Source organism: Sceloporus occidentalis, unplaced genomic scaffold, assembly GCF_023333645.1.
Source record: "Sceloporus occidentalis isolate IW3139 unplaced genomic scaffold, rSceOcc1.0.p SCAF_4, whole genome shotgun sequence".
Taxonomy (NCBI): Eukaryota; Metazoa; Chordata; class Lepidosauria; order Squamata; family Phrynosomatidae; genus Sceloporus; species Sceloporus occidentalis.
Window position 1 is genome coordinate 130186436 of NW_028316984.1, and position 26179 is coordinate 130212614.

At 40.9% G+C, this 26179-nt stretch overlaps 2 protein-coding genes across 5 annotated transcripts in view; both read left to right on the plus strand.

Moving 5' to 3' along the window:
• The window catches only part of LOC149314608 (very-long-chain 3-oxoacyl-CoA reductase-like), a 65745-nt gene extending 50123 nt beyond the window's left edge, over nt 1–15622 (plus strand). For both annotated transcript variants that reach the window (XM_089521473.1, XM_089521474.1), the window contains exons 8-11: nt 4210–4291; nt 6121–6186; nt 10723–10872; nt 13358–15622. In XM_089521473.1, the coding sequence (XP_089377599.1) occupies nt 4210–4291; nt 6121–6186; nt 10723–10872; nt 13358–13462 (403 nt within the window). In that variant the 3' untranslated portion in view covers nt 13463–15622. The remainder of the gene's footprint in view (nt 1–4209; nt 4292–6120; nt 6187–10722; nt 10873–13357) is intronic.
• Nucleotides 15623–24147: 8525 nt separating this feature from the next.
• Nucleotides 24148–26179, plus strand: part of ALKBH3 (alkB homolog 3, alpha-ketoglutarate dependent dioxygenase) — a 60760-nt gene continuing 58728 nt past the window's right edge. For 2 of the 3 annotated variants that reach the window (XM_089521476.1, XM_089521475.1), the window contains exon 1: nt 24148–24297. The gene's annotated coding sequence lies outside the window, so the exon portion shown is untranslated. The remainder of the gene's footprint in view (nt 24298–26179) is intronic. The other variant, XM_089521478.1, reaches the window with a different exon arrangement.

The window sequence follows — 26179 nt, forward strand, 5'->3', positions numbered from 1 at the left end:
TGACATTAACATTTAACATGAAAGAGAGTGGTATATAGTTTGCACACTTAGTATGATCTTTGCCTGATTTGGGAAGAACAGAAATAAAGCCTTCATAAAAAGAAATTGGGGAAATGCCTGATTAAAAATTAAAAGGACAGGCCCAATGCCATCGAGCCTGAAGAGAAGAGCCCTCCCCTCCTTCCTTCCAACTGTCATCTTCTGGCCTAGAGGGAGCGAAAGGACAGGCCCAACGCCATCGAGCCTGAAGAGAAGAGCCCTCCCCTCCCTCCTTCCAACTGTCATCTTCTGGCCTAGAGGGAGTGAAAGGACAGATCCAACGCCATCAGGCCTGAAGAGGAGGAGCCTTCCCCTCCCTCCTTCCAACTGTCATCTTCTGGCCTAGAGGGAGCGAAAGGACAGGCCCAATGCCATCGGGCCTGAAGAGGAAGAGGCCTCCCCTCCCTCCAACTGTCATCTTCTGGCCTTAGAGGGAGTGAAAGGACAGGTCCAACGCCATCGGGCCCGGCCTCGATTAAGAAAAAGAGCCCTCCCTCCAGTCCATCGGCCTTAGTCCAGGCCTCAGAGGGAGAAAAGAGTGCTGGACCTGATCCCCTCCCCCCTCACCATTCCCTTCTCCTTTTGTGTGGTGTCTTTTTAGATTGTAAGCCCGAGGGCAGGGAACTGTCTATTATCCCCTCTGTGGTAAGCCGCCCGGATTCCCACTGATTGGGTGGCATATAAATACATCCTATTATTATTATTATAAAAAAATACCTACAATGAAGTCTGGGAACCAATAGGTCTGAGTATGTTTATACCATTTAATAGAAAGTGACATGGATGATTCACACAGAGCATTTGGAAGAAATAAATCACCATGAACAAATGGCATGCCAATAGAGCTGCCTCAGTCTACAGAGACAGAATCTACTCTAGTTCTAACTAACATCTGTCAACAAATATGGAAAATAAAAGAATGGCCCACAGATTGGAAATACTGCATATGCATTCCAATCCTCAAGAATGGGGTACCAGGAACTGTAGTAACCATAGGACTGTTGTATTAATTTCCCATGCAAGCAAAATGATGCTCAAAATTCTGCAACAAATACATTTAACATATGTGGAGCAAGAAATGCTTGATGCCCATGCATGGTTCCGGAAAAGAAGAGGCACTAGGGATAATATTGCAAACATACAATGAAGTGTAACAAAAAAAAAAAAATCAAAGGAAGATCAGCTTGTGCTTTATAGATTATAGTACAACCTTAGATCACAAAAAGTTATGGATGGCACTTAAAGAAATGGGTTTTGCCACAGCATTTTATTGTCTTGATGTACTCAGAACAAGAGGCTACTTTCAGGACAGAATGCAGAGAAATGGAATGGTTTCCAGTTGGCAAGAGGGTCAGACAAGGCTGCAGTTTATCACCCTATCTGTTTAACTTGTATACTGAAGATACCATAAAACAGAATTAGACTGGGAGGAAGGAAGCATGAAAATTGGAAGAAGTAACATCAATAATTTAAAATATGCAGATGAAGCCATACTACTAGCATAAAATAATAGCGACTTGGAACCATTATTGAAGAGAATCAAGGAAGGGCAGGTTTGCAGTTGAACATTAAGAAAACAAATAATTTACATAACTTTAAAATATACAACAAAGACACTGAAATAGTACATGATTTTCCAGACTTTGTTTCAGTCATTAATTTGTGTGGAGATCGCAGAAATCAGAACTGCAGATATCAAAAGGAGACTAGGAATTGAAAGGGCGGCTATGAAGGAACTAGACTGAAGTGTAAAGATATATCAATGAATAGTAAAGTTAGGATGGTTCATGCCATTGTATGCCCAATATGGTTATAAAAGCTGGGCAGTGAAGAAAGCTGATAGGGAGGGGGAAATCAACTCATTTGAAATGTGGTGCTGGAGACGTGTTCTACAGATACCATGGACTACTAATAAGACGAATGAATGGGTCCTAGAGCATGTCAGACTTAACTCTAACTAGAAGTCAAGATGACTAAATGGAGACTGATAAACTTTTGCCATATAATGAGAAGACATAACTCACTAGAAAAGATGATAATGCTTGATATGATAGAAGAAAGAGGAGAATTTAATTACAGATGGATTCATTCAGTCAAGAAAGCCATGGCCCTGAGGCTGTGAGACCTGAGCAGGGTTGTTAAGAATGGGCTGACTTGGAGGACTTTCATTCATAGGATCCCTATAGGTCGAAGTCACCTTGACGTCTGTTAACAATAACAAGGAAGATGATCTGGCCCTGGAGCATTTCCATTTCTCATAGATTCTGTAATTGTTTTAATCTCTTCTGCTCATAAGGGATCTGTCAGAAATTCTTTTATGTTGCATATCTCACTGTGACAGCCTAAGATTTAAACAGTCTAACTCCAGATCCTTAGGATCCTCACTTTCTGCATACAATAAATACACATTTTAAAATTTCAGATTTATAGTAGTACAAATGTTTACTTGGCTTTTAATACATAACACCAAGTTTTATTGTATGGCATTATGTACTGATGCTGCCACTTATGTTACTCTTTGTTAAATCATAGGTGCATATTGTTATATTGTTCCACTACTTATGTTATACACCATAGAATCTTTATTAGAGAGCACATAGTACCATTTTTAGTACTTTTACTTGAAGACTGAGATATAAGTATTAATTCATTTTTAATTATTGTTAATATTAGTTCTATAACTGAGTGCCACTACAAAGAAAAAAACATGCCTTTGCAAAGGAAGAGATATACCTCTGGAGCTACTGCCTACAGATATGTGCTTAAATGTTTTAGAGTAAAGGCTGATTAAATCTCCAGGTTGTTGTTTTTTTCCAATATAGCAAAGGATAAAGAAATTGAAATTGAAATTCAGAAATTGTCTGGCACGTTTCTTACCTTGAGTAGTGATGTCAGTTTTGCTGGGTCTGTTGAATTGGTGGAAGAAGTGCATGAGCAAGTTTGCAACGTAGAATCCTATTTCATTGGATCCTCTTCTCCACAGTTCTAAAAGTGGGTTCCAAAGCTAGAATGAGCATACACTCCTAGATTTTCTTAATCCCTTCTATTAAAGAACACAGACTCATTTTAATGATGTGCAAATAAGTATTTAAACAAGCAGTCTACTCAGACAAGCATTGTAATATGGAAGAACCAACTGATATAAGATAGCATGTTCTCTCTAATGAACTGGAAAATGGCAAGCTATGAATTTCTTGGTTTCGTGGCAGCTTGCAGTTTCAATTTTATACTGCTTTTTGTTATTTATTTATTTATTAATGGATTTTAGCTTGCTTTTTAAGCTCAGCCTTCCAAGAGGCATTACAGAATTTATACACCACCAAACAATTAAATTCATAACTCAACTGTGGTTTAAAAACTGCAGCATTTAAAACTTTAGTAGCCAACATGGATAGTTTGTAAGCACTATCCTCTGGATAAATGCTAGAAAAGATTTAGAGTCCCTCAAAAGAAGATGCTATTCAGTGATTCCTTAAGTTACAGGAAAGGTCAGTTATTTAGTATGTCTACCTACATTGTATATGAAGTCAGATTCATTCCTTTTGTGTGTACTCTGTTATCATTGGCCACACTGCATTAGCTAAAGCCTTTGGTGTAATTGGAATTGGGTGGCCCTGTTGTAGGTAAACATTAACATACTGGATATTTTCCCCATTTTAATTATATTACAGAAGTAGCTTGCTTTTTACTACTTTACACACAGCTAGGGCAGACAGGGGTTGCCATAACAACAATGGGAGAGATAAATATAGTATGTTTCCTACTATATTGCTCAAGGTAGAATGCTTATGAAGTATTAGGGTGTGTTTAGTCAGACACTTTTATGTATTCATTTTGGATAAATCTGATAAAACTAAAACTTTGCAGACCTGTGATGGAGCTATATGATGGTACCTATTTGTGCTATTTTGTAAAGGAACCATATTACTGGTTTTTCTCTTATATATTCTTACTTAATGAGAGAGATCACTCTTTCCCAAACTTTAGTCCTCCAGGTGTTTCAGCTTCTAGAAGCCCTATCCAGTTTGGCCAAAACCCAGAAATTTTGTGTTTCCACATTCACAGGGGTCTTTCACCCCAATCCCAGCAAATGTGGAGGGTCTACTGTAATATGTTTTATTTTTGCTATTTCTGGTAGTTGACTTACTATTTTTTATTTACCTTTTTTAGGTCCAAGGGAGTAATAGTGAATATTTCCTCTCTTGCTGGGCTTCAGCCAACTCCATTTCTCACGATTTATTCAGCAACTAAGGTAAATAATGTAGCTTTTTGATATTTAATGTGCTGGAATCTTACATACAAATCTAGTCAAGAGATGACATGATGTCACTTCTGGAATGCAATCCTTTGCACCTTAAGTGGGAGCCCTCCATTTAAAAAAAACCTGCCTTGAATCCCATTGTGGGAGAAAGGTGGGATATAAATAAATAAACATTAAGGAAATGCTTTATGTATGAGAGGAAACCATAGGAGCATAGCCCTTCTGAGTGAAGAAGGATGAATCATAGAGCACTATTATTTGTATAGGGACACCTCATTAAGACAGTTGTTCTGGAATGATTTTACTATATTAATACACCAAAATAATTGCTGTCCTAGCTCAGCTGGGATATAATGAAATGCCCCTCACATCTTGTTTTATTTTTATAAAGCACATATCTTTTGGAAATTATGTAGCACCAGAAAGAATGCTACATATCCTTTTTTATGACATCCAGATTTTAACTTTATTTTCAAATCTTCTCTTTTCATTTCTGTTACTACCATTAGAGGTAATGACAAAGCTTGATTGTTTATATTCTTTGTGCCTGCCTGGGTTTAATATTAAATAATAAATAATAATAAAACTTTTATTTATATACCGCTTTTCCTTCGGATCAATTCCATTGAATACAGTAGGACTTTATTATGTATAAACATACATTAGACAATGCTGTAAATTAAATAATGTTCTTGCAAAAAAAACATAAATGCATAATTCACAGTTAAGAGCATCTTCACTTTCCATGGAGTATACAACAGAAAGGTATTGTGTATTTTGCTAAATAAATGCTTTTCTTTAAAGCAATTCAAATTCTTGCAAATAAAGTAAATATGTATATTTTTCCTCATTCTGTATTTTTGTTGAGTATTTTGAAATTTCTAGTTGGCTTCTTGTTATTCCATGCTAGCTACACAATCTCCATATCTGCTTCTTGGAAGCCTTACTCAGGCATCTCACAAGATTTCATATGGCATTAGGCTGATTTGAACATGGCAACAAACAATAAGCTTGTGCTGTGCTTCAGGCTCACTCTTTTTTCCATGGGTGCATGGAGTCGAAATGTTATCCCTCCTTGTAAGTTATCCATAGCTTGCTTTTACCATCCCCACTTGAACAGATTGTGGTGAGTCTTAATCATGGTAATCTAAAACAAGACAACTTCATACTGTATGAAGTGGCATGTTTAACTAACCACAGTTACGTTTAATCATAGTTTGGGTTTAGGAAAATACATTTAAACTGTGATTAATCTAAAATAGAAGTGAAAGCTTCCAGTATTTTTTAATAATTGCTCCAAAACGTGTGTGTGTGTGTGTGTGTCTGTCTATCTATCTATCTATCTATCTATCTATCTATCTATCTATCAATCAATCATCTATAAAACTCTATGGCTCATCCACTTAAAAGTATGTTATGACTTACTAGTGTGTGCCAATAAGGCCATAATCTCTAACACTGATACTCTGAGAAGTTGAATATTACCCTTCTAGGAATGGTACTGTGTGCAGTTTTCAGCTGTGATCTTTCCTAGGGCAATTCTCCTCACTTTCTATTTAATGCAGAGATAATTCAGACAGATTAATTATTATAAATGTGTTTAGTGTATCAAGATAAAAACCAGGAAATAATATAATCCTGGAAGTTATAGAAACTGTCCATACAAAGGAACATCCTGACTGGCCATGATAGCATGCCAGTGTGCATGTATAGTTAGAGTTCTTAAATTCCACCTAAGGCTGTATTAACTAAACATAACAATATAGGTGACTCTACATATACTGAATTCATAACATTCTTCTTCTCTTGTTTATCTTTAGGCTTTTGTGAATTTCTTCTCTCAAGGTATCAATATGGAATACAAAAAGAAAGGTGTCATTATACAAGTGAGTAGAATTGTTATCTACTGGAACCATTTAACTTGGTAACATAGATTGTAGTAACACCAAATATAACATCATGTGAAAATTTACTCTTGGTGTTATTCCCAAAAGAAGTTTGGGGGCAGTCACTGGAAAAAGAATTTTTCATTCTTCATGGCCATTTCATGGAACATCCTCCCAAAGGAAATACTTTTACTGATGCTTTTAAGCATCCTGCTAAAACTTGTTTCAAAGACCCTTTAGTTAATTTGAAGCAGTTTCTTTAGTTGCTTTTAGTATCAATATTCATTGACATTTTATATGTTCTTGGTACTTTATTTTAATCTTAATTAAAATAAATTTTAATTAAAGGTGAGTGTTTTGTGCATGGTGTCTTTTTATAGTGTAAGCAACTTTGTGTCTATATTTTCTTCAGAGAAATAGAATAGAAATAGATAAAATAAAGTTACCTTTCATGAGAGAGCCCAGGTTTTGGGGGCAGGGGGTGAAGATTGTTAATAAGGGGGAGTTGTTTGTTAGTTAGTGCAGTTCTTTTAAAAGGTGCTATTAGATACTTCCTATTAGTGAACTAGGTTAGCCATGGTCCTTGAGCAAATTTCCAGGAAGGAAAGAAACAGTTTTTCCCAATGAGCACAAAATTAGGGCCAGTCCCAGGTACAGTGAAAATAATAGTTGCTGGTCCTCCACATCAAATACCCTGAGATGCACAATATTTATTTATTTCATTTACATGCTGCCTTTCTCCCATAAAGTGACTCAAGGTGGCTCATAAATAAAAACAGTTTAAAACTTCACAATATTTTTTTAAAAAACAATTAAAATAATTTCAGTAAAACAGTATAAACTTGCATAAAACATATAAAAGTTAAAAAATCATAAATAAAACATACATGGTGTAAAAACATCCCTGTTGATTTATATATTAAAAACCTGCTTGAACAAAAAGGAAAACAGGGAGAAGCCAACTTGATCTCCCATGGAAGGGCATTCCAGAGGAGGGAGCAGCCACTGAGAGAAGGCTCTCTCTTGTGTCCTCACCAGACGAACCTGTGATGGTGGCAGGACTCAGAGAAAGCCTTCCCATGTAGATCTCAGAACTTTGTACTAGACTATATTTTATTATTTCTCTTCAAGACTCAGAGATGCTTATATTCAAACTCTACAAGCATTATAAGGAATTTTAATAATTTAGATACACAGTTTATTCAAGACATGTAAGTAAAACCTCATTACACGGCAGTGAAACATTGTCTACACTACAGAAAATAAGGATCCTGAAAAAATGGACTTAGAATATGGTGACAGAAACTTAAGTCCTTTGGTAGTTTTTGACCTGTCAGATGGCTTAAATACATATTTATATAGAGATTCAACAAAAGTAAATACTACAAAAGCAGTTGTTCACAATTATTTCTTTTCTCATTTGACACTTCATTATTTATTAGCCGAGCTCTCTTATTTACCCTATAAACTTTCCCACTATCATTTTCTTGTCCTAGGCCTGTGGTCATACTGCACTAATTTTAGTTTGCTAGAAAATTTTTATCTAACACTGACTTTATAGATATAGATACGCACATGCACACACACACACACACACACACACACACACACACACACACACACACACTTTGTAGCTAAACAACCTCAGATTCCACCCTAATCTTGTGGGGGAATGAACACAAATAACATGCTTTAATTATTTAATTGGAGGAAGACCATTGGCCATTATAGGAAGGTTTTCTAGGACCAAATATTTACTTGAAGGCTCATATAAGGGACAGAAAGATACAGCACAAAATTCTTCTAATGTCACTACTGTTCTAATTTTAGCTCAGTTATAGCATTCAATGGTTGATTCTTTGGTGCCACCTAGTGCCACTGCTGATTGGCGCAATTCTGAGACCTAGAGCTATGTCCACTATTTTGCTTGGCGGAACTTCCTTCCTGTGCAGCAGTCATTCCATCTGCTGCTCAACACAAAGCAAAACAGTCACTGGCTCATACCATCACTGCCACACCCAAGGTTCTGTTAATTGAGTGGCTTGTGCATGCCCCCCTCCTTGACACTGAGGAAATTTTTGGAGCTGCTGTTTTCAGAAAAGAAGCATTTGGGGGACAAGGAGTATCATCAGTCTCAATCAGTCTCAATCTCCACCCTCCACCAATCTCCAATCTGTTCCAGCCCAATCCGATACCTCTGAATAAAAAGCGGCTTCTCAGCCCATGGAAACACCTCAGCCCTGGAAAGACTCTGAGAAATGTTTGCTTACTTGTATTGTAGAGAATTTAGTAGCAGTTGTCCGCTCTGACTGCAACATCTCTGAGGGTGAAATCCTGGAATCCTCACCAGTTGTAAGGGTGACTGTTTCATCTGGCCCTTCAAGGCAAAAGCTGTCAGCTAGACCTTTGCCAGATCCTCCATATCTTTTCCAAAAACACTGTTTTCTTCTTGTTGATCCCAATTTTAACTGGCCTTAATACAATTTCGGGTTAATAGTTGACCAGTAACTCTTATTCTAGAGATCATGATAATCATTGCTGAAGTCATCAGCCTCGCAGGCACCACAGATACCATGCCACTGAACACACTTGATCGCGGTCCTCAGAATCCTGCTATTCTGTATATAGTAACTCTTCTGCTTATGACAGTCAGTATTGGCAGAACTATGCCTACTATTACAAAGCCAAGATTAGGTGCCACTATTACATGACACATAAATGTTCTCAGTACAGGCATCACAAACTTAGGAGAACCAGTGCAGCCGCTACTCAGACAATTCAGAGTTGAGGACATACTGGATCTGGTGAAATAACACAATCCAGCTTCCTCTTTAGCGCAGTAAGGATCCTCCAAATAGGCTGCTGTTTCAGGAAAATCAACCAACTATCAACCTTGCTGCCTTTACCCAGCTTCTGCAACAGTCCATATATTAGTCAAGGGCAGATTTTAGGGCCAGAATTGTGGATTTTGGTATGATTCATTGATAAACCAAGAGTGAAACTTAGGAGCATATAACACATTATGTAAAGGATGAAGCAAAGGAAAATAATGCCAAAGAACTAACAAAAGGTCTGGGAACAATGCTGTATGAGGAGAGACTTAGGCCTGTTACAGACAGGCCAAAATAAAGCTGCTTCGAGTCACTTTGGAGGTATGGTATTTCAATTATGCATGCATCCTAAGAGGCCAAAAGCCGCACCAAAGCCATGCGCCAGTTCTAAGGACTGGAGTGCAGCTTTGGTGCGGCTTTTGGACTCTTAGGACGCATGTATCATTGAAATACCATATCTCCAAAGTGACTCGAAGCAGCTTTATTTTGGCCTGTCTGTAACAGGCCTTAGGGAGCTAGGGATATTTAGCCTCAAGAAGAGAAGAAAAGGTTAAGGGGTGATATGATAGTCTTGTTTAAATATTTGAATGGATGTCATGTTAAGGATGGAGCAAACTTGTTTTCTCTTGCTCCAGAGACTGGGGCATGGAGCAATGGTTGCAAACTACAGGACAAAGAGATTCCACCTCAAGATTAGCATGAATTTCCTGACAGTAAGAGCTGTTTGGCAATGAAACAATCTCCCTCGGAGTGTGGCAGAGTCTCCTTTGGAGGTTTTTAAACAGAGGCTGGATGGCCATCTGTCAGGAGTACTTTGATTGTGTGTTCCTGCATAGCAGGGGGTTGGACTAGATGGCCCTTGAGGTCTCTTCCAATTCTATGAAAATTCCAGCAGACTGTTTATGCTCATCCTAAAGGCTGAATGGATGGATGGATGAGGATGGAACTATGGTAAATGGTGGCTGTGTGATATGTGAAGGAGTCAATTACACAGAGGCAGGGCTAAGGAAATGCACACATATTAAAAAAGGATGAAAAGGCAAAGAAAATGGCAATTATATTAGCCGTGATTACAGCCTTTAATCGGATGACTTTGCCAGATTTTAACCCAGAAAAGATGACAGGCATACACAAACGTCTTATTCAAATCCTTCAAAGCCTGATTCCTCTCAGTGCTCCTTTGAGGGAAAGTGCCAAAGAGCTGCCACTGTCACCATTTTCCTACATAGACATTCAAAAAGGTCAGTAGCAACACAACAGCAGAGAGAGTAGAGAGGGGGGTGTCAATGCCTCTTTTAGATGCTCCTGGGATGGAAGCTCTTACTTTTCACCACTCAGAGATGGGACTGGTTCTCCCTTTTTTATAAGAGTGAAAGTACAATAATTAAATTGATCCATGGATAAGTCAACCCAGGTTTTTGGGGCCAATGTTTTGACTACAATTTCTAGACTTATATATGAGTATATACAGTAATGCCATAAATTACAGGTGCTTTAATCATTTAGGTAAATTGTTTTGTGATTTGTCTAAAAAGTTGTATAAAACGTCTCTAATAATGATAAACTGATAGGTTAGGTTTTAAATATTTAATCATTTACAGTGAAAGCTGTTTCCAAATATGATGATGTAATATTTGCTGCAATCTATGTCTTACTGTGTTATATATCCATATTAAAACACAAAAACTTTTTTTTTAATTTTCAGAGTGTTCTGCCATATTTTGTAGTTACAAAATTGTCTAAGATTCGTAGACCAAGCACTTTTAAACCTACTCCTGAATGGTATGTAAAATATGCCCTCAACACAGTTGGTCTTGAGTCCCAAACTTCTGGATGCCCAGCTCATGACCTTATGGTATGTATTTTCAAAGTTGACTGCTCTTGTCATATATGATCTGAGGAAAGAATTGTGAATGTTTACACTGTTTGAGTTGTAACAGTTTCCTTTGATGTACTTAGTGAGCTGTAGATGTCTGTTACAGTGATCTCGTAAATGCTAGAATTTAAAGATATAGCTGTGTTAGTCTGTAGATTCAGTACGTAGAGAGATCTTGGAGCACATTTGAGACTAACTGAAAGAAAGAAATTGGCAGCATGAGCTTTCATAGACTTTAGTCTACTTCCTCAGATACATTTGGTGGAGTGAATGCCAGGCACCGACATATATATGCCATTGGTATGTGAGGATGTCAATTCAAATTATAAATCCTTTGTGTATGGAAATGAAGTTGCAGGTTCAGTTTTAACTATGGTTGTTAGTTCACAAAGACATAGTAAACTGGTCTTTGTGCATGAAGATGAACGGGCAGATCTTGTTTTGCAATGGTACTAGCCTGTGGTGAGGGGAATAGATGAATGTAGGGCACCCCCATGAAGATGGAGTCAGATAGTGTTGAAGTGGATGTAGTGTGTCAGGAAACCATTGTCTTTGTTCAATCCATTGCTGAGGGACTGTAGTTTGTGGATGAATTCCAGTTCTGCTGTTTTTCTTTCCAACCTACCTTTGTAGTTCTTTTGTTCAAGGACTGCGGTTCTGAAGTCTGAGATGGAATGCCCAGGGAGATTAGAGAATCATAGAATCATAGAGTTGGAAGAGACCACAAGGGCCATCCAGTCCAAGCCCCTGCCATGCAGGAACTCTCAAAGCATATCAGACAGATTACCATCCAGCCTCTGTTTAAAGACTTCAAAGCAGGGAGACGCCACCACACTCCAAGGGAGTATGTTCCATTGTTGAACAGCCCTTACTGTCAGGAAGTTTCTCCTAATGTTGAGGTAGAATCTCTTTTCCTGCAGCTTGCATCCATTGTTCCAGGTCCTGTTCTCCCTCCTCAATATGACATCCCTTCAAATATTTAAACAGGGTTATCAATCACCTCTTAACCTTCTCTTCAGGATCAACATTCCCAGCTCCCTAAGATATGGTTTCCAGACTCTTCACCATTTTAGTCACCTTCCTTTGGGACACACTCCAGTTTCTCAACATCCTTTTTGAATTGTGGTGCCCAGAACTGGACACAGTATTCCAGATGGAGCCTGACCAAAGCAGAATAGAGTGGCACAGTTACTTCCCTTGATCTAGACACTATACTTCTATTGATGCAGCCTAATATCGCATTGGCCTTTTTAGCTGCTGCATCGCACTGTTGACTCATGTTCAACCTGTGGTCTGCTTGGACTCCTAGATCCCTTTCACATGTAGTCTCGTTCAGCCAGATGTCCCCCATCCTATATCTGTGCATTTCATTTTTCCACCCTAAGTGCAGTACTTTACATTTCTCCGTGTTGAATTTCATTCTGTTAGCTTTGGCCCAGCTTTCTAATCTATTCAGGTCATTTTGAATTTAGATTCTGACCTCTGGGGTATTAGCTACTCCTCCTAATTTGGTGTCATCTGCAAATTTGATAACTATGCCCCCAGTACTGTTATCCAAATCATTAATAAAGATGTTGAATAGCACTGGACCCAGGACAGGACCCTGTGGTACCCCACTGGTCACTTCTCGGTTGTAATGTTCTGCCACCGGTTTTTGTGTATTCTCATTCCTAATGTCTTATTTGTGTCCATTTATCCTCTGGCGCATGAACTGGCCTGTTTGTCCAATGTAGAGTGCTGAAGGGCATTGCTGACACAGTATATCATGGATCACATTGGAGGATGAACATGTGAATTACTTGGATTTCCAAAGGACTTTTGACCAAGTCCTTCATTAAAAAATATTGTGAACATACTTGTTTTTACAAAATAAGAGGTGAAGTCCCCTAATGGACTGGAATTCCTGTTAAAGGAATGGATTTTAATAGGAGTAGAGAGTAGGAATAGTCAGATCTTAAAAGAAGTGATAGGGAGTAGTAGAGTCCTCGGGGATCTAAATTTGTATTTGTTCATGAATGACCTGGAGTTACAGTGGGTAGTGAAGCAGCAAAATTTACTGAGGACCCAAAATTATTTAGGGTAGTCAGAATAAAAATGGATTATAAAGAGCTCCAAAATATGGGGAAATTGGTATTTAAATGGCAAATGAGATTCAATGTAAGCAACTATAAAGTGATTCATATTACCTGGAATGGAGGCACCACACTGAATAATGGAAGATCCAGGACACGTCAAAGGAAGTAATTCTCAATACAATGCATAATTGAATAGTGGAATTGTGTATTGCAAAATATACATGAAGAGGAGGATGCTATTATGTTCTTTTACAGTGGTGTGTGTGTGTGTGTACAGAGGTGGTGGCCCAAATAGTGCTGTAATATTTTTGTTACCATTCTTGGGGAGTACATTGATATTTTGGTCTTTATTTGTCAGATAATGAGTCTCTTTCTCCCTTACTTTTTAGGCTTGGTTTAGCAAGGTTGTGCCTACATGGTATAGCACAAAGATGATGGTAGAAACAGCCTTAAAAGCAAGAGCTTATCATATGAAGAAACTGAAGGAAAACTAAGCTGCATCATCTTGATAAGATCCTCAACAGTTTTGTATCTACATTCAAGCACAGAATGCTTTTGTCATCTCTTAATTTTTTGACAGGTGGGTTTTTTTGAAGGGGCATATTAGAGATCAGCAGGAATGGAAAAAATTCTAAGGGACACAGGAAAAGCAATGAGCTACTTCAACACTTTGTCGTTCTGCACCATTGTTTTATAATGTATGTTAGAATAAATTTAAACAACTATTGATATTCCTAGTTACTAATATTACTGAAATGTATTTAAAACCAGAAAGGTTTGGAAAATTAAGTCAGTATAAGAAATTTGGTGGAAGTTGAAATAGAATAGTATTGGAATTTTCAACAAAACATTGCTATTGCACTAGTCTGTGGAGTATTTTCCTAACTAAAATATTTTCACTCGTTTTTTGCATTACAAAAAATTACACACTGAATTTGAACAAATATTTTTTCTATATGTCGGCCATAGGATGTTTCTACTATCAGCCTGAATTTCCATAAATGAATGACATCTTCAGGCATATGGCACTCATTTGACCATTTAGTTAACAGATGAGAAGGGAGGAGAGTACAGTAATCAAAATCCAGATATATTGGTGTTAAGGGGAGGTGAGGGAATGATGATACTGCAGATTGTATACTTTACAGATACAGCCGCTACCACATAACTTCAGAATATTCTAACACACCTGTAAATCTGAAATTATGTCTGTCTTTAGGTGAGAGAATTAAGGTGATATCTACACTTATTTCATATATAGTGGACCCTGCCATATTGAGGGGCTTCTGAGGTGCAATATTGACTGCCCACAGATTTCCACTTCCCATATTATTCAGTGGTAGTAACATGAATGCGCATGGATCTTCATGTCATTGCTATTGAATAATATGGAGCATGATTGTCCTCTTTTTTTTTTTTTTTTTTTTTTGCATCTGCCATTGCGGATGCTGAAACTGAACCCCTGTCAGTACAGAGGGCCCACTGTATTCAGAACAGCCTATTCCTTTTAGTAACAAGATATCTTGTGGAGCAGAAAAGGTGGGCATTTGTATATGTCTTCCATATCATACAGACTGCAAAAACAGACACAAATATTGTAGTTACCCTGTATATGAGAAGGCTTGGATCCAGAAATGTGCAAAAAAGGCTTTCCTGTTTCTTGTTCCTGAAGATCAGGGAGCCATTAATCAAGATGTAGAATGTAGTGCAGATGAAGAAAGATAATTAATGGAAAGGAGAGGAGCATCTTGTGCAAGCAAAGCTACCCTCTTAGACATTAACACTTTTAACACCAAGCTTTTATTGATACTTCAATTAAAGTGCATGAATATACTGGTAGTAATCTTCTTTAACACAGGTACATTGGCTCTACATTAGAGATTGAAATAAAATGAAAAGTGCATCTTTGTGACAAAATTAAAAATACTTTTGTCTGTCTTTTCATGCGAATCAAGATGTTAATTTTAAGTCCCTCTGTTTCCATAGCTCAGATGAAGCTAAATGTGAGGGTTTGACTCAAAATGAAAAGAAAATGCTGTGACCATATGCTTTCATTCTTAGTTGAAAACAAGGGTAATCCTACAGCACATGATCAGTTGCAAATGAGTTCAGTGTGGAGAGCAAAGAATCCTAAGTGCATGTAATCAGTGGAGGTTAGGGATAGTTGAAGAATGGCCGAGTGGGAAAGAGAGTAGTTGGCTTCTATCATTCCATTAAAAGTTTGGTGTCTTGGATCAACCATCGTTGCCAGACATGTATGTACAGAATGTTCACTCATGTATGTTTGCACACATCTGTTGATACTAATCTTTGTTCTTTATACTTCCAATGGAGGAATAATTTAAGACTGATTTGAAAGTAAATGTATGTTTAAATATTGTTGTACATAAAAATAAATGAAAACCGATGCAATGGTGCTGATCAGGTATGAGAAACAAGTTTTGTCCCAGAATGTGTTTGGCTTTTCTTTTTATTCTTTTTGGGTAGAATGTTATTTGGATACATTTGGATTTTAGCTATACAAAGGTACTCTTGAGATGGTTGGAAGTGGGAAAAGGGTATTTGAGGTTGCTGGCATACCTATGTAATTGACTGCTTTTTTCTAACCCATTCTGTAAAACTTTAAATTTAGAATAAAATGAGAAATCTCTGAATATTGATCTGTTTATTTAGCAAACCTTTCACATATCAATGATCCATTACAGATGTCATGCAAAACATTTCGACAGCTTGGTTCCTTTTAGACATAAAACAAAGCTATAATTGTATACTTTTAACTGGTCATTGAAACAAATGTGTTTGGTTCTCATTGTTCCATCAAGTTGAGACACATTGTATACAGAATGATTTAGGAACTGGCCATAATCATTTGAGCAGTATGATTTCTAAGTGAAAAACAGAATATGATGTAAAAAGTATTGCAGATTCTATGAGTCCCCAAGTTGCCATTTGTTTCTGATATCTAACCATCTAATTTTGGTGAGTGTAACAAAAAAAAATTAGAACATGTATCCAAATCATATTAGCTTCTTCATTTTCTGTGAGCTGGATTTAAAGAACTTTTAATCTGAGCATTGTAACAAACTCTTGATGACACTGATATGTAAGAAGGCATCCACAGGCCCCTTGCTCTTCCATTCCTCATTGACTTCTCCATAACCCTTAAAAATAATGACAAAAAAAAAATCTTGCCAGGTTTTAAAGGCATTTCAAATTTAACTTGACTCAAATGTCCACAGTGTTTTAACTCTAATGCTTGAGTGTTACTTTTGGCCCGAAACAGACGGACAGGAGAGAGCGGCTTCAATCTGCTTCAGTAGCAGGGTATGCACATGACACATGCCCCCAGAGCAGTTAGAAATTGTTCTACGGCTGCTTAAGGTGGCCCAAAGCCAGCCAAAAAGGGAGCAGCAAAAAGCTGCTCCATGCCAGTGGCCAGGGCCACAGTTGTGGCTGGCTTCGGGACAGTGATTGGAAGGTGACTGGTGTTGAAGCAGCCAGAGGCCTTTCCAAGCTGCCGGTTTGCTTCACCACAAAGTCTCAGTTCAGATGTGGTGATGAGGTCACCTTTGGCATTTATGAAACAGAGGGCAATACTCTGAAAAGGCATGGGAGAAAACTTTCTCTGCTGTGGCATCCCAGTTGTGGAATGCCCTACCCTTTAAAATGCCTGCTTGGTGCCAATGCTGTTGTCATTTCAGAACCATGTGAAAACCTGGTTACTTGAAATGAATCCAAGTCTCCAGGGTCAGGTGAACTACATCCAAGGGTATCAAAAAAACTGGCAGAGGTAATCTCAGAGCTTTGAAAATTCCTGTCCCCTTATTATGTCCCAGTATTGGAAAGAGTAAAAAAGAGGGCCCAGATAATTACTGGCCAGTCAGCCTGATATCAACACCAGGAAAGATTCTAGAGCAGACCATTAAGGCAGTCTGTAAGCACTTAGAAAGAAATGCTGTGGTTTCTAAAAGTCAGCTTGGGTTTCTCAAAAACAAGTTGTGGCAGACAATTTTTTTATAGACTCACAAACTTGGTAGATGAAGGGACTGGTGTAGCTGTAGCGTGTTTTCATTTTAGTAATGCCTTTGATATGGTCCCCTATGGTATCCTTGCAAAACAGCCAGTAAAATGTGGGCTAGACAATGGGACTGTTAGGTGGATTATTATTATTATTATTATTATTATTATTATTAAACTTTATTTATGAAGCGCTGTAAATTTACACAGCGCTGTACAAGCAATCTTTTTAGTTAGACGATTCCCTGCCCTCGGGCTTACAATCTAAAAAGACATGACACAGAAGGAGAAGGGAGTGGTGGCGGGAAAGGGTAAGAGGTCCAGCAGTTCCTCTCTACCTCCGAGGCCTGGACCAAGGCAGATGGACTGGAGGGAGGGCTTGGCTTCAAAATGGAAGGGTAATCTTCATCCAGGGAAAATACATACTCTCAAGTAGGATAATACATATACAATACATAGCAATACAGGAAATGGTTCGATAAACAGGCAACAAAAGAACATCAGATAGTAAGTGATAATTATGCAATGCCTGGGAAGGCTTCTCTGAACAGGATGGTTTTCAACTCCGTTTTGAAGCTAGTTAAAGAAGTGATGGCTCTTGCTTGTGGGGGAAGAAGGTTCCAGGAGTGAGGGGCAGCGAGTGAAAAGGGGCGAATCCGGGATGGGGCAGAGGAAATCCTGGGCTGAGACAGGAACCCTTGACTACCAGCACGGAGGGCCCGAGTGGGAAGGTGAGGAGAAAGAAGGTCTGATAAGTAAGGAGGGGCCAGTCCATGGAGGGCTTTGAATGTCGACAGCAGGAGCTTATACTGAATGCGGAAAGGGAGTGGGAGCCAGTGAAAGGATGCCAACACAGGAGAGATGTGGTCAGAGCGGTGGGTGGAAGTGATAATGCGTGCAGCTGAATGCTGGACAGAGATTAAAGGACGGAGGTGAGAAAGAGGAAGCCCAGCCAGGAGGACGTTACAGTAATCAAGTCGTCAGATCACTAGGGCATGGACCAGGATCTTGGCAGTACAGTGCTACCTCGGGTTACGAAATTAATTCGTTCCGCGGCGCCGTTCGTAACCCGATACATTTCGCAACCCGAAAAGGCTTTCCGTTAGCGCTGGAAAGCCGCTAGCCGCGCTTCGCATTTGAATTTCGCGCCGAAACGCGCCGAAATGGATTTCGTAACCCGAAAAATCTTTCGTTACCCGGAACAGTTTTTTCCAATCTAACTTTTTCGTACCCCGGAAATTTCGTAACGCGATCAATTCGTATCCCGGGGTACCACTGTATAGGCGGAGAGATAAGGTCGGATTTTGGCAATATTGTATAAAAAGAATCTACAAGCCTTGGCTGTGGTCTGGATCTGAGGGATACATGACAGAGAAGAATCAAAGATAAAACCAAGACTGTGGGCTTGCTGGACTGGTTGAATAGAAATGTTGTCCACAGAGACAGAAAAGGAGTGTTGAAAGGTGGACTTAGGAGGAAGGACAAGAAGCTCTATCTTGGACATGTTGAGCTTCAAACGCCGATGGCGCATCCACTGCGAGACAGCTGTGAGACAAGACGAAACTTGCTTTTCAAGCCTTGGAGAAAGGTCAGGGGCAGAAAGATACAGCTGGGTGTCATCAGCATACAGATGGTAGGAAAAAACAAAAGAGCTGATGAGTTTTCCTAAGGACAGTGTGTAGAGAGAAAACAGAAGGGGACCCAGAACAGAGCCCTGGGGAACTCCAACAGATAAGGGAACAGGAGAAGAAGTCTGACCCCCTGTAACTACTGCAAAAGATCGGCCAGACAAGTAAGATCTAAACCAGTCGAGAACAGAGTATTTGTAATTACTTCACTGACCAAACAAACCCAAAGGGTGCTCAGCAATGGCTCCTCTTCATCCTGGAGAGAAGTGACCAGTGGGGTGCCACAGGGTTCTGTCATGGGTCCACATCTTTATCAGTGACCTGGATGATGGAATAGTGAGCAAGCCTATCAAATTTGCAGAGGACACCAAATTTTTTTTTTTTTTTTGGGGGGGGGGTAGGTAATACTCCAGAGAACAGGATCAGAATTCAAAATAACCTTAACTGAAAAGGTGAACGAAAACTAGCAAAATGAATTTTAACAGGGAGAAATGTAGGATACTACCCTTGTGCAGTAAAAATGAAATGCACAGATACAAGATAGGTGACATGTGATTTGAAGGCAGTACATGCAAAAACGATCTAGGAGTCTTAGGGCCTTTACAGACCGGACTGAAAGGCTGACATGGGAGCAGAGTCGGCGCATAGCGTCCACACAACACATGCCCAACTCCACCCCACAGGGCACCCTGATACTACACGCCACTCCAGACAGCGTGCAGTGTCATGGCACGCCTCTGGTGCTGTGTCCAGATGATGCAGCGCTGAAGGAGCACCATATAGTTGTGCCACCACTTCTACGGTGCCCTTTCGAGGAAGCAAAAAGCCATGGCCCCAATCCTGCTAGGAAAGGAGTGGCTGCAGGCCGCCCCTTGGGGGCCGTCTGTTGAGCCCCTTAGTGGACCACAGGCTGAGAATGAGTCAGCAATGTGATGCAGCAGCTAAGAAAGCCAATGCAATTCTTGATTGTATCAATGTAAGTGTCATGTGTGGATCTAGGAATGTAATAGTATCACTCTATTCTCACATGGATATTGTGTCAATTTCTGGATACCATAGTTCCAGAAGGATGTGGATAAGCTGAAGTGTGTTTAGGAGGGCAGCCAAAATGGTGAGGTCTGGAACCCATACCCTATGAGGAGTGGTTTAGGGAGCTGGGTATATTTAGCCTGGAGAAGACAAGAAATGACATGATTGCCATATTTAAATGTTTAAAGGAATATACTACGGATGAAGCAAGCTTGTCTTCTGCTGCTCCAGAGACTAGGGCACATTGGATTCAAGCTATAGAAAAAGAGATTCCACCTAAACATTAGGAGGAACTTCTTCATAGTATGAGCTGTTCAGCTGCCTCAGAGTGTGGTGGAGTCTCCTTCTTTGGAGGTTTTTAAAAGAGGCTGGATGTCCATATGTCCAGGGTGTTTTGACTGTGTGTTCCTGCATGGTAGGGATTGAACTGGATAGGTCTTGTGATTTCTTCCAGCTCTATGATTCTAAATCTGGATCAGTATTCCTGTTCTTCATGAGAGTGTAAGGTGGTCAACAATTTGCATTAAAACTCACTGATACAGTCAGCAATTACAAATATTTAAAATAACAACAACAATAATTCTATGAGATGATAGCGGCAGTTTTTGAACAAGTGGAGGGACACGCCTTGGAGCTAGCTGGCGGATTTGAATCTGAGCAGTTTATTGTTCTACAGCAAAGACATGATAAATTATACAAGGTAGGAGATGTTCTTGTAGTCTGCTGTGTTTCTGCTGCATGAATTGCGATAAAGTTATGTGCAATGCAGTATAAATGTGCATGTTTTAGATGGTTTATGATAAATGGCCTGTTGGGAGGGGGGTCTATTTTGAATATTGGAGGTGAGTGACTGAGAGCTTGAAAGCCTTTGAGAAGGAATGTGGCAGTTGAATCAGGTAGGAGTTAGCAGCTGGAGTCAGCGGGTGGTTGAGGAAATTGCAGTTAGCTTTGTTTCACGATTTTGAGTGAGAGTGGATTTAGATTAGGAAAGTGGGCAGGAATAGGTAGGTAGCTTATCTGAATAACAGTAACATTCAAAAGCTGTTAAAAACCATATGCTTCTAAACACAGTAAGTTTAATATATTTAGTTGAATTGTTACAACAAACATGCCTCTTGGCTGGCTAAACCAACATGTACAATATTTTCAGATACTCCATATCTGTGGTGGCAGCAAAACTAAAGGAGTGAGTGTTTACAGTGCAGGAACTGATCTCATTATTATGTACCTTCACGTCATTTCTGACTTACAGATTTATTAAGAAAATAATGAGATTTTCTTGGCAAGATTTTTTCAGCAGAAGCTTGTCTTTGCCTTCCTCCAAGACTGAGAGAATGTGACTTACCCAAAGTCAAGCCAGTGGGTTTCCATGGCCCAGTGAGGATTCATCTATCACTCAAAGTACTAAAACCCTCTGGCTCACAGCTGCAGTTAAATGAGAGGAAGTGTGACCAGGGTGCTGCGGGAATTCTTAGCTTGGAACCAGAAAAACGCAGCTGAAGGGGGAATGAATATAAAAGAAGTAGTAGTGGAAAGCGAATATTATACATTAAATGACTCCTCTCTTTGTTTGACATCACTTCCACTGACATTGCAGGCTCACCTGAGTAGATTTCTTTTTCTCCCTGCTCTTTCCTCCTTCAGTAGTATGTGGAGAATTTTTTCTTAACTACATGGCACACATTTCATCCCTCGCTCTTTTAATTTCTTGAATTTCCTCCTCTAATACACAAGCGAGACATTTAAACTCACAGCACACCTCTCTCTTACTCCTCCATTCTAAGGCATGTATTAAGACCTAGAGATGTGTGTGGAAAATTAAAAATTAAGACCAAGAGTGTGGAAAAATTTCAGCAGAAACATGTGGAATTTTTTTCTGATACTATATTTCCTTATCAAAAATCTTCCACATCATTTATGCAGTTCCTGAAATGGAAATGTCAAGTAGCTCAGAGACTTGGGTGAGTGAAACTGAAAGGACTACATTTCAAAGAAATGTAAACTATTGACATCAGATATAGCTCTATTTAGGTATGTATTCTTTAAAATATTATTTCAGGTGTGATCATTGTTTTGTTATATATAAGGGAAGTATAGTATATGCTATCCTCTTTACATTATTACAAATACTCCTACAAAATAATGACCACGTGAATGTTTGAGAGTAACATGTTCGAATGTAAAATTTAACCGAAATGTGCTAAGTCACAAAATATTATGTAGCACATTGGAAATTTTGGTTCCAATTTTTCAGGAGAACCTGCTAAACTTTGAGAGACTTGGTTCATGTGCCACAGTTTGGAATCCACAGCATCACCAATATAAATGGGATCCAGGACAAGCTTATTAGAAGTGTTGTTCGTTTATATACTAAAGCAACTTGCAGCCTATGTGGATGCAGCTATCTTCTTTCAAGTACACTATCATGTTCAAGAGCCATCCAATGTAAGAGTTTTGAGCTGCTGCCATGAATCCAGCTCCCTTGGGTTTCCATGGCCAAGCAAGGATTTGAAACTTGTTCTCCAAAGTCCAACACTCAAGTCAGTGCACCACACTGGCTCTGTAAGTGGAAGTATACCACTGCCTGAACACCCAAGGTGACCAGATGTCCTCCTTTTCCAGGACATGTCCTAAATTTCAACCTTGTATCTAGGAGGAATTCCAAAATGTCCTCCATTTTGTGCTTGACCAAAAAGCCCATTGCTTAACACCACTTTTGCTGTTCCCCTTTAGGAAATTTGTCTACTTGGCAGCCTGTCCTCACTGCAAATAGTGAGGAGGAGGAGCAGCACCAGACAAGACTTGCCCCCGGAGCTCAAAACACGTTTGCTTCTCGGAGAATGGCCTGCTTGAGGACACAATGCAAATGTTGGAAGGTTTTTCCCTCTAATTTCAGTACAATGGACAAATGAAAGGAATAATTTAAAAGTAGATCCAGCAAGTGTTTGTTGCTAATAAAGTACAATTTTAAGCATTTTTCTTGCTCAGAGTTTTGTAAGTCATTTGCAAGCCAACTGGGCATTTCAATGAAGTTGATTAGAAAAATACAGCTGAGCGCATAACAAAATACAGTCTGTGTAATATAGCCAGTGTGGTGTAGTGATTTGAGTGTTGGCCTACAACTCTGGAGACCAGGGTTCGCTTCACAGATCCTCCGTTAAACCCACTGGCTGACCTTGGCCAAATCACATCCTCTCAGCCTCAGGGGAGAGCAATGGCAAATCTCCTTTGAACCAATCTTCCCAAGAAAACCCCATGATAGATTCACCTGAAGGTTGCCATAAGTTGTAAACAACCTGAAGGCACACAGCACACACACACTATAGCTATAATCAAACCATACAAAATGAATTTATATTAGCATTTTTAGCTTTTATTTTGTAGCATCCTACATTTTTCTTGAATGTCCTACACTTTGCGGTGCCTTGTCCTCCTTTGCCGTTAGGATATCTGGCCACCCTGTGAACACCTATTATGGCTTGGCATGGTGTGGTGGTTTGAGTGTTGGGCTTTGGGGACAGGGGTTCAAATCCTTGCTCAGCCACAAAAACCCACTGGGTGACCTTGAGCAAGTCACACTCTCTCAGCCTCAGAGGAAGGCATTGGCAAAGACCTCTCTGAACAAATCTTGACACGAAAACCCCGTGATAGGGTCGCCATAAGTCAAAAACACAACACACACACACACACACACACACATATATATATAACACAAGTTGTGGACCTCACAACTTGGTAATGGAGTTTCCCTTGTCATTATCTGCGAGATGTTTGTGTGGGGGGCACCTTTATTACTAACATTTGTATTAGACATCAGTTTTCGGGGCTTATCATCCCCTTTGTCAGATGCCTCGAGGATCATATTCAAGCTGCATCTGCACTACAGAAATAATCCAGTTTGATGCCACTTTAACTGCCATGGCTCAATGCTATAGAATTCTGGGTAAAGTATCATTTGTTATTCTTACACTTGTCCCTCCATATTCGCTAGGGTTAGGGGCACAAGACCCCTGTGAATATGGAAAGACTGCAAATAATAAAAACATGTTTTTATCTCAGAGGACATCTCTCTAGGAATCTCTAGGTCCTTCAGTACAACTTTTAACGTGGACCATAGAGTTGCACTGGAGGACTTAGATATTCCTAGAGAGGACATATTAAGCCAATCAGTGAATAATCATATCCGGAAATATCAACTCCGCAAATATGGAGGGATGAGTGTACTGTTATGATTAAACTTTATTTATATAGCGCTGTGAATTTGTTGTGGCCTCGGAGCTCTCTCTGACAGGGAAGACTCAATGTGTCACAAAACTACACTTCCCAGAGTTCCCTGCCATGGAGCCACGGCAGTTAGAGCAGTGCTAAACTGGGTCATATTATCCCTACGGTGCGAAGGCAGCGCCTGTGAACACTATGCGCCTCCCTCAGGAGAAAGAGGGGCGGTGCAATAATAACGGCTCAGGCGAGTGGGCGTGGCCAAGCCAAACAGCCCAAAAGGCTGGCTGGCTGCGTCCAGATTCCATGAGGGCGGAGTCTCAGCGCGCGCGCAGGTGGGCCTTGCTGATTGGCTCTTTCTCTGAGGCGGGGCCTGCAAGCGTCGGGGGTTTATCGGAGGAAGCGGTCGCAGGGCGAGAGAGAGAGAGGCCTAGCAGGTGAGCTTGGCCCCTTATTATCGTTAAGAGAGAGGCGGAGGGAGAAGTCTTGGGGCATCTCCAGAACTGTATCAAGCATCCGCTTTCGGGGCTTATTATCACTCTCGAGAACCGCAATCAGGCTGCATCCGCGCAGCAGAAATAGTCCTGGAGGACTGAAACAAATGACGCTATTTGCCCATAGGAAACCATACTTGCCCATAGGGGATCATGGGGTAATACTTGCCCATGGGGGATCATGGGGGAATGCTTGCCCATGGGGGATCATGGGGGAATACTTGCCCATGGGGGATCATGGGGGAATACTTGCCCATGGGGGATCATGGGGGAATACTTGCCCATGGGGGATCATGGGGGAATACTTGCCCATGGGGGATCATGGGGGAATACTTACCCATGGGGGATCATGGGGGAATACTTGCCCATGGGGGATCATGGGGGAATACTTGCCCATGGGGGATCATGGGGGAATACTTGCCCATGGGGGATCATGGGGGAATACTTGCCCATGGGGGATCATGGGGGAATACTTGCCCATGGGGGATCATGGGGGAATACTTGCCCATGGGGGATCATGGGGGAATACTTGCCCGTGGGGGATCATGGGGGAATACTTGCCCGTGGGGGATCATGGGGGAATACTTGCCCGTGGGGGATCATGGGGGAATACTTGCCCGTGGGGGATCATGGGGGAATACTTGCCCGTGGGGGATCATGGGGGAATACTTGCCCGTAGGGGATCATGGGGGAATACTTGCCCGTAGGGGATCATGGGGGAATACTTGCCCGTGGGGGATCATGGGGGAATACTTGCCCGTGGGGGATCATGGGGGAATACTTGCCCGTGGGGGATCATGGGGGAATACTTGCCCGTGGGGGATCATGGGGGAATACTTGCCCATGGGGGATCATGGGGGAATACTTGCCCGTAGGGGATCATGGGGGAATACTTGCCCGTAGGGGATCATGGGGGAATACTTGCCCGTAGGGGATCATGGGGGAATACTTGCCCGTAGGGGATCATGGGGGAATACTTGCCCATAGGGGATCATGGGGGAATACTTGCCCGTAGGGGATCATGGGGGAATACTTGCCCGTAGGGGATCATGGGGGAATACTTGCCCGTGGGGGATCATGGGGGAATACTTGCCCATGGGGGATCATGGGGGAATACTTGCCCGTAGGGGATCATGGGGGAATACTTGCCCGTAGGGGATCATGGGGGAATACTTGCCCGTAGGGGATCATGGGGGAATACTTGCCCATGGGGGATCATGGGGGAATACTTGCCCGTAGGGGATCATGGGGGAATACTTGCCCGTAGGGGATCATGGGGGAATACTTGCCCATGGGGGATCAAGGGGGAATACTTGCCCGTAGGGGATCATGGGGGAATACTTGCCCATGGGGGATCAAGGGGGAATACTTGCCCGTAGGGGATCATGGGGGAATACTTGCCCATAGGGGATCATGGGGGAATACTTGCCCATAGGAGATCATGGGGGAATACTTGCCCATGGGGGATCATGGGGGAATACTTGCCCATAGGGGATCATGGGGGAATACTTGCCTATAGGGGATCATGGGGGATCATGGGGGAATACTTGCCCATGGGGGATCATGGGGGAATACTTGCCCGTAGGGCATCATGGGGGAATACTTGCCCGTAGGGGATCATGGGGGAATACTTGCCCGTAGGGGATCATGGGGGAATACTTGCCCGTAGGGGATCATGGGGGAATACTTGCCCGTAGGGGATCATGGGGGAATACTTGCCCATGGGGGATCATGGGGGAATACTTGCCTGTAGGGGATCATGGGGGAATACTTGCCCGTAGGGGATCATGGGGGAATACTTGCCCGTAGGGGATCATGGGGGAAT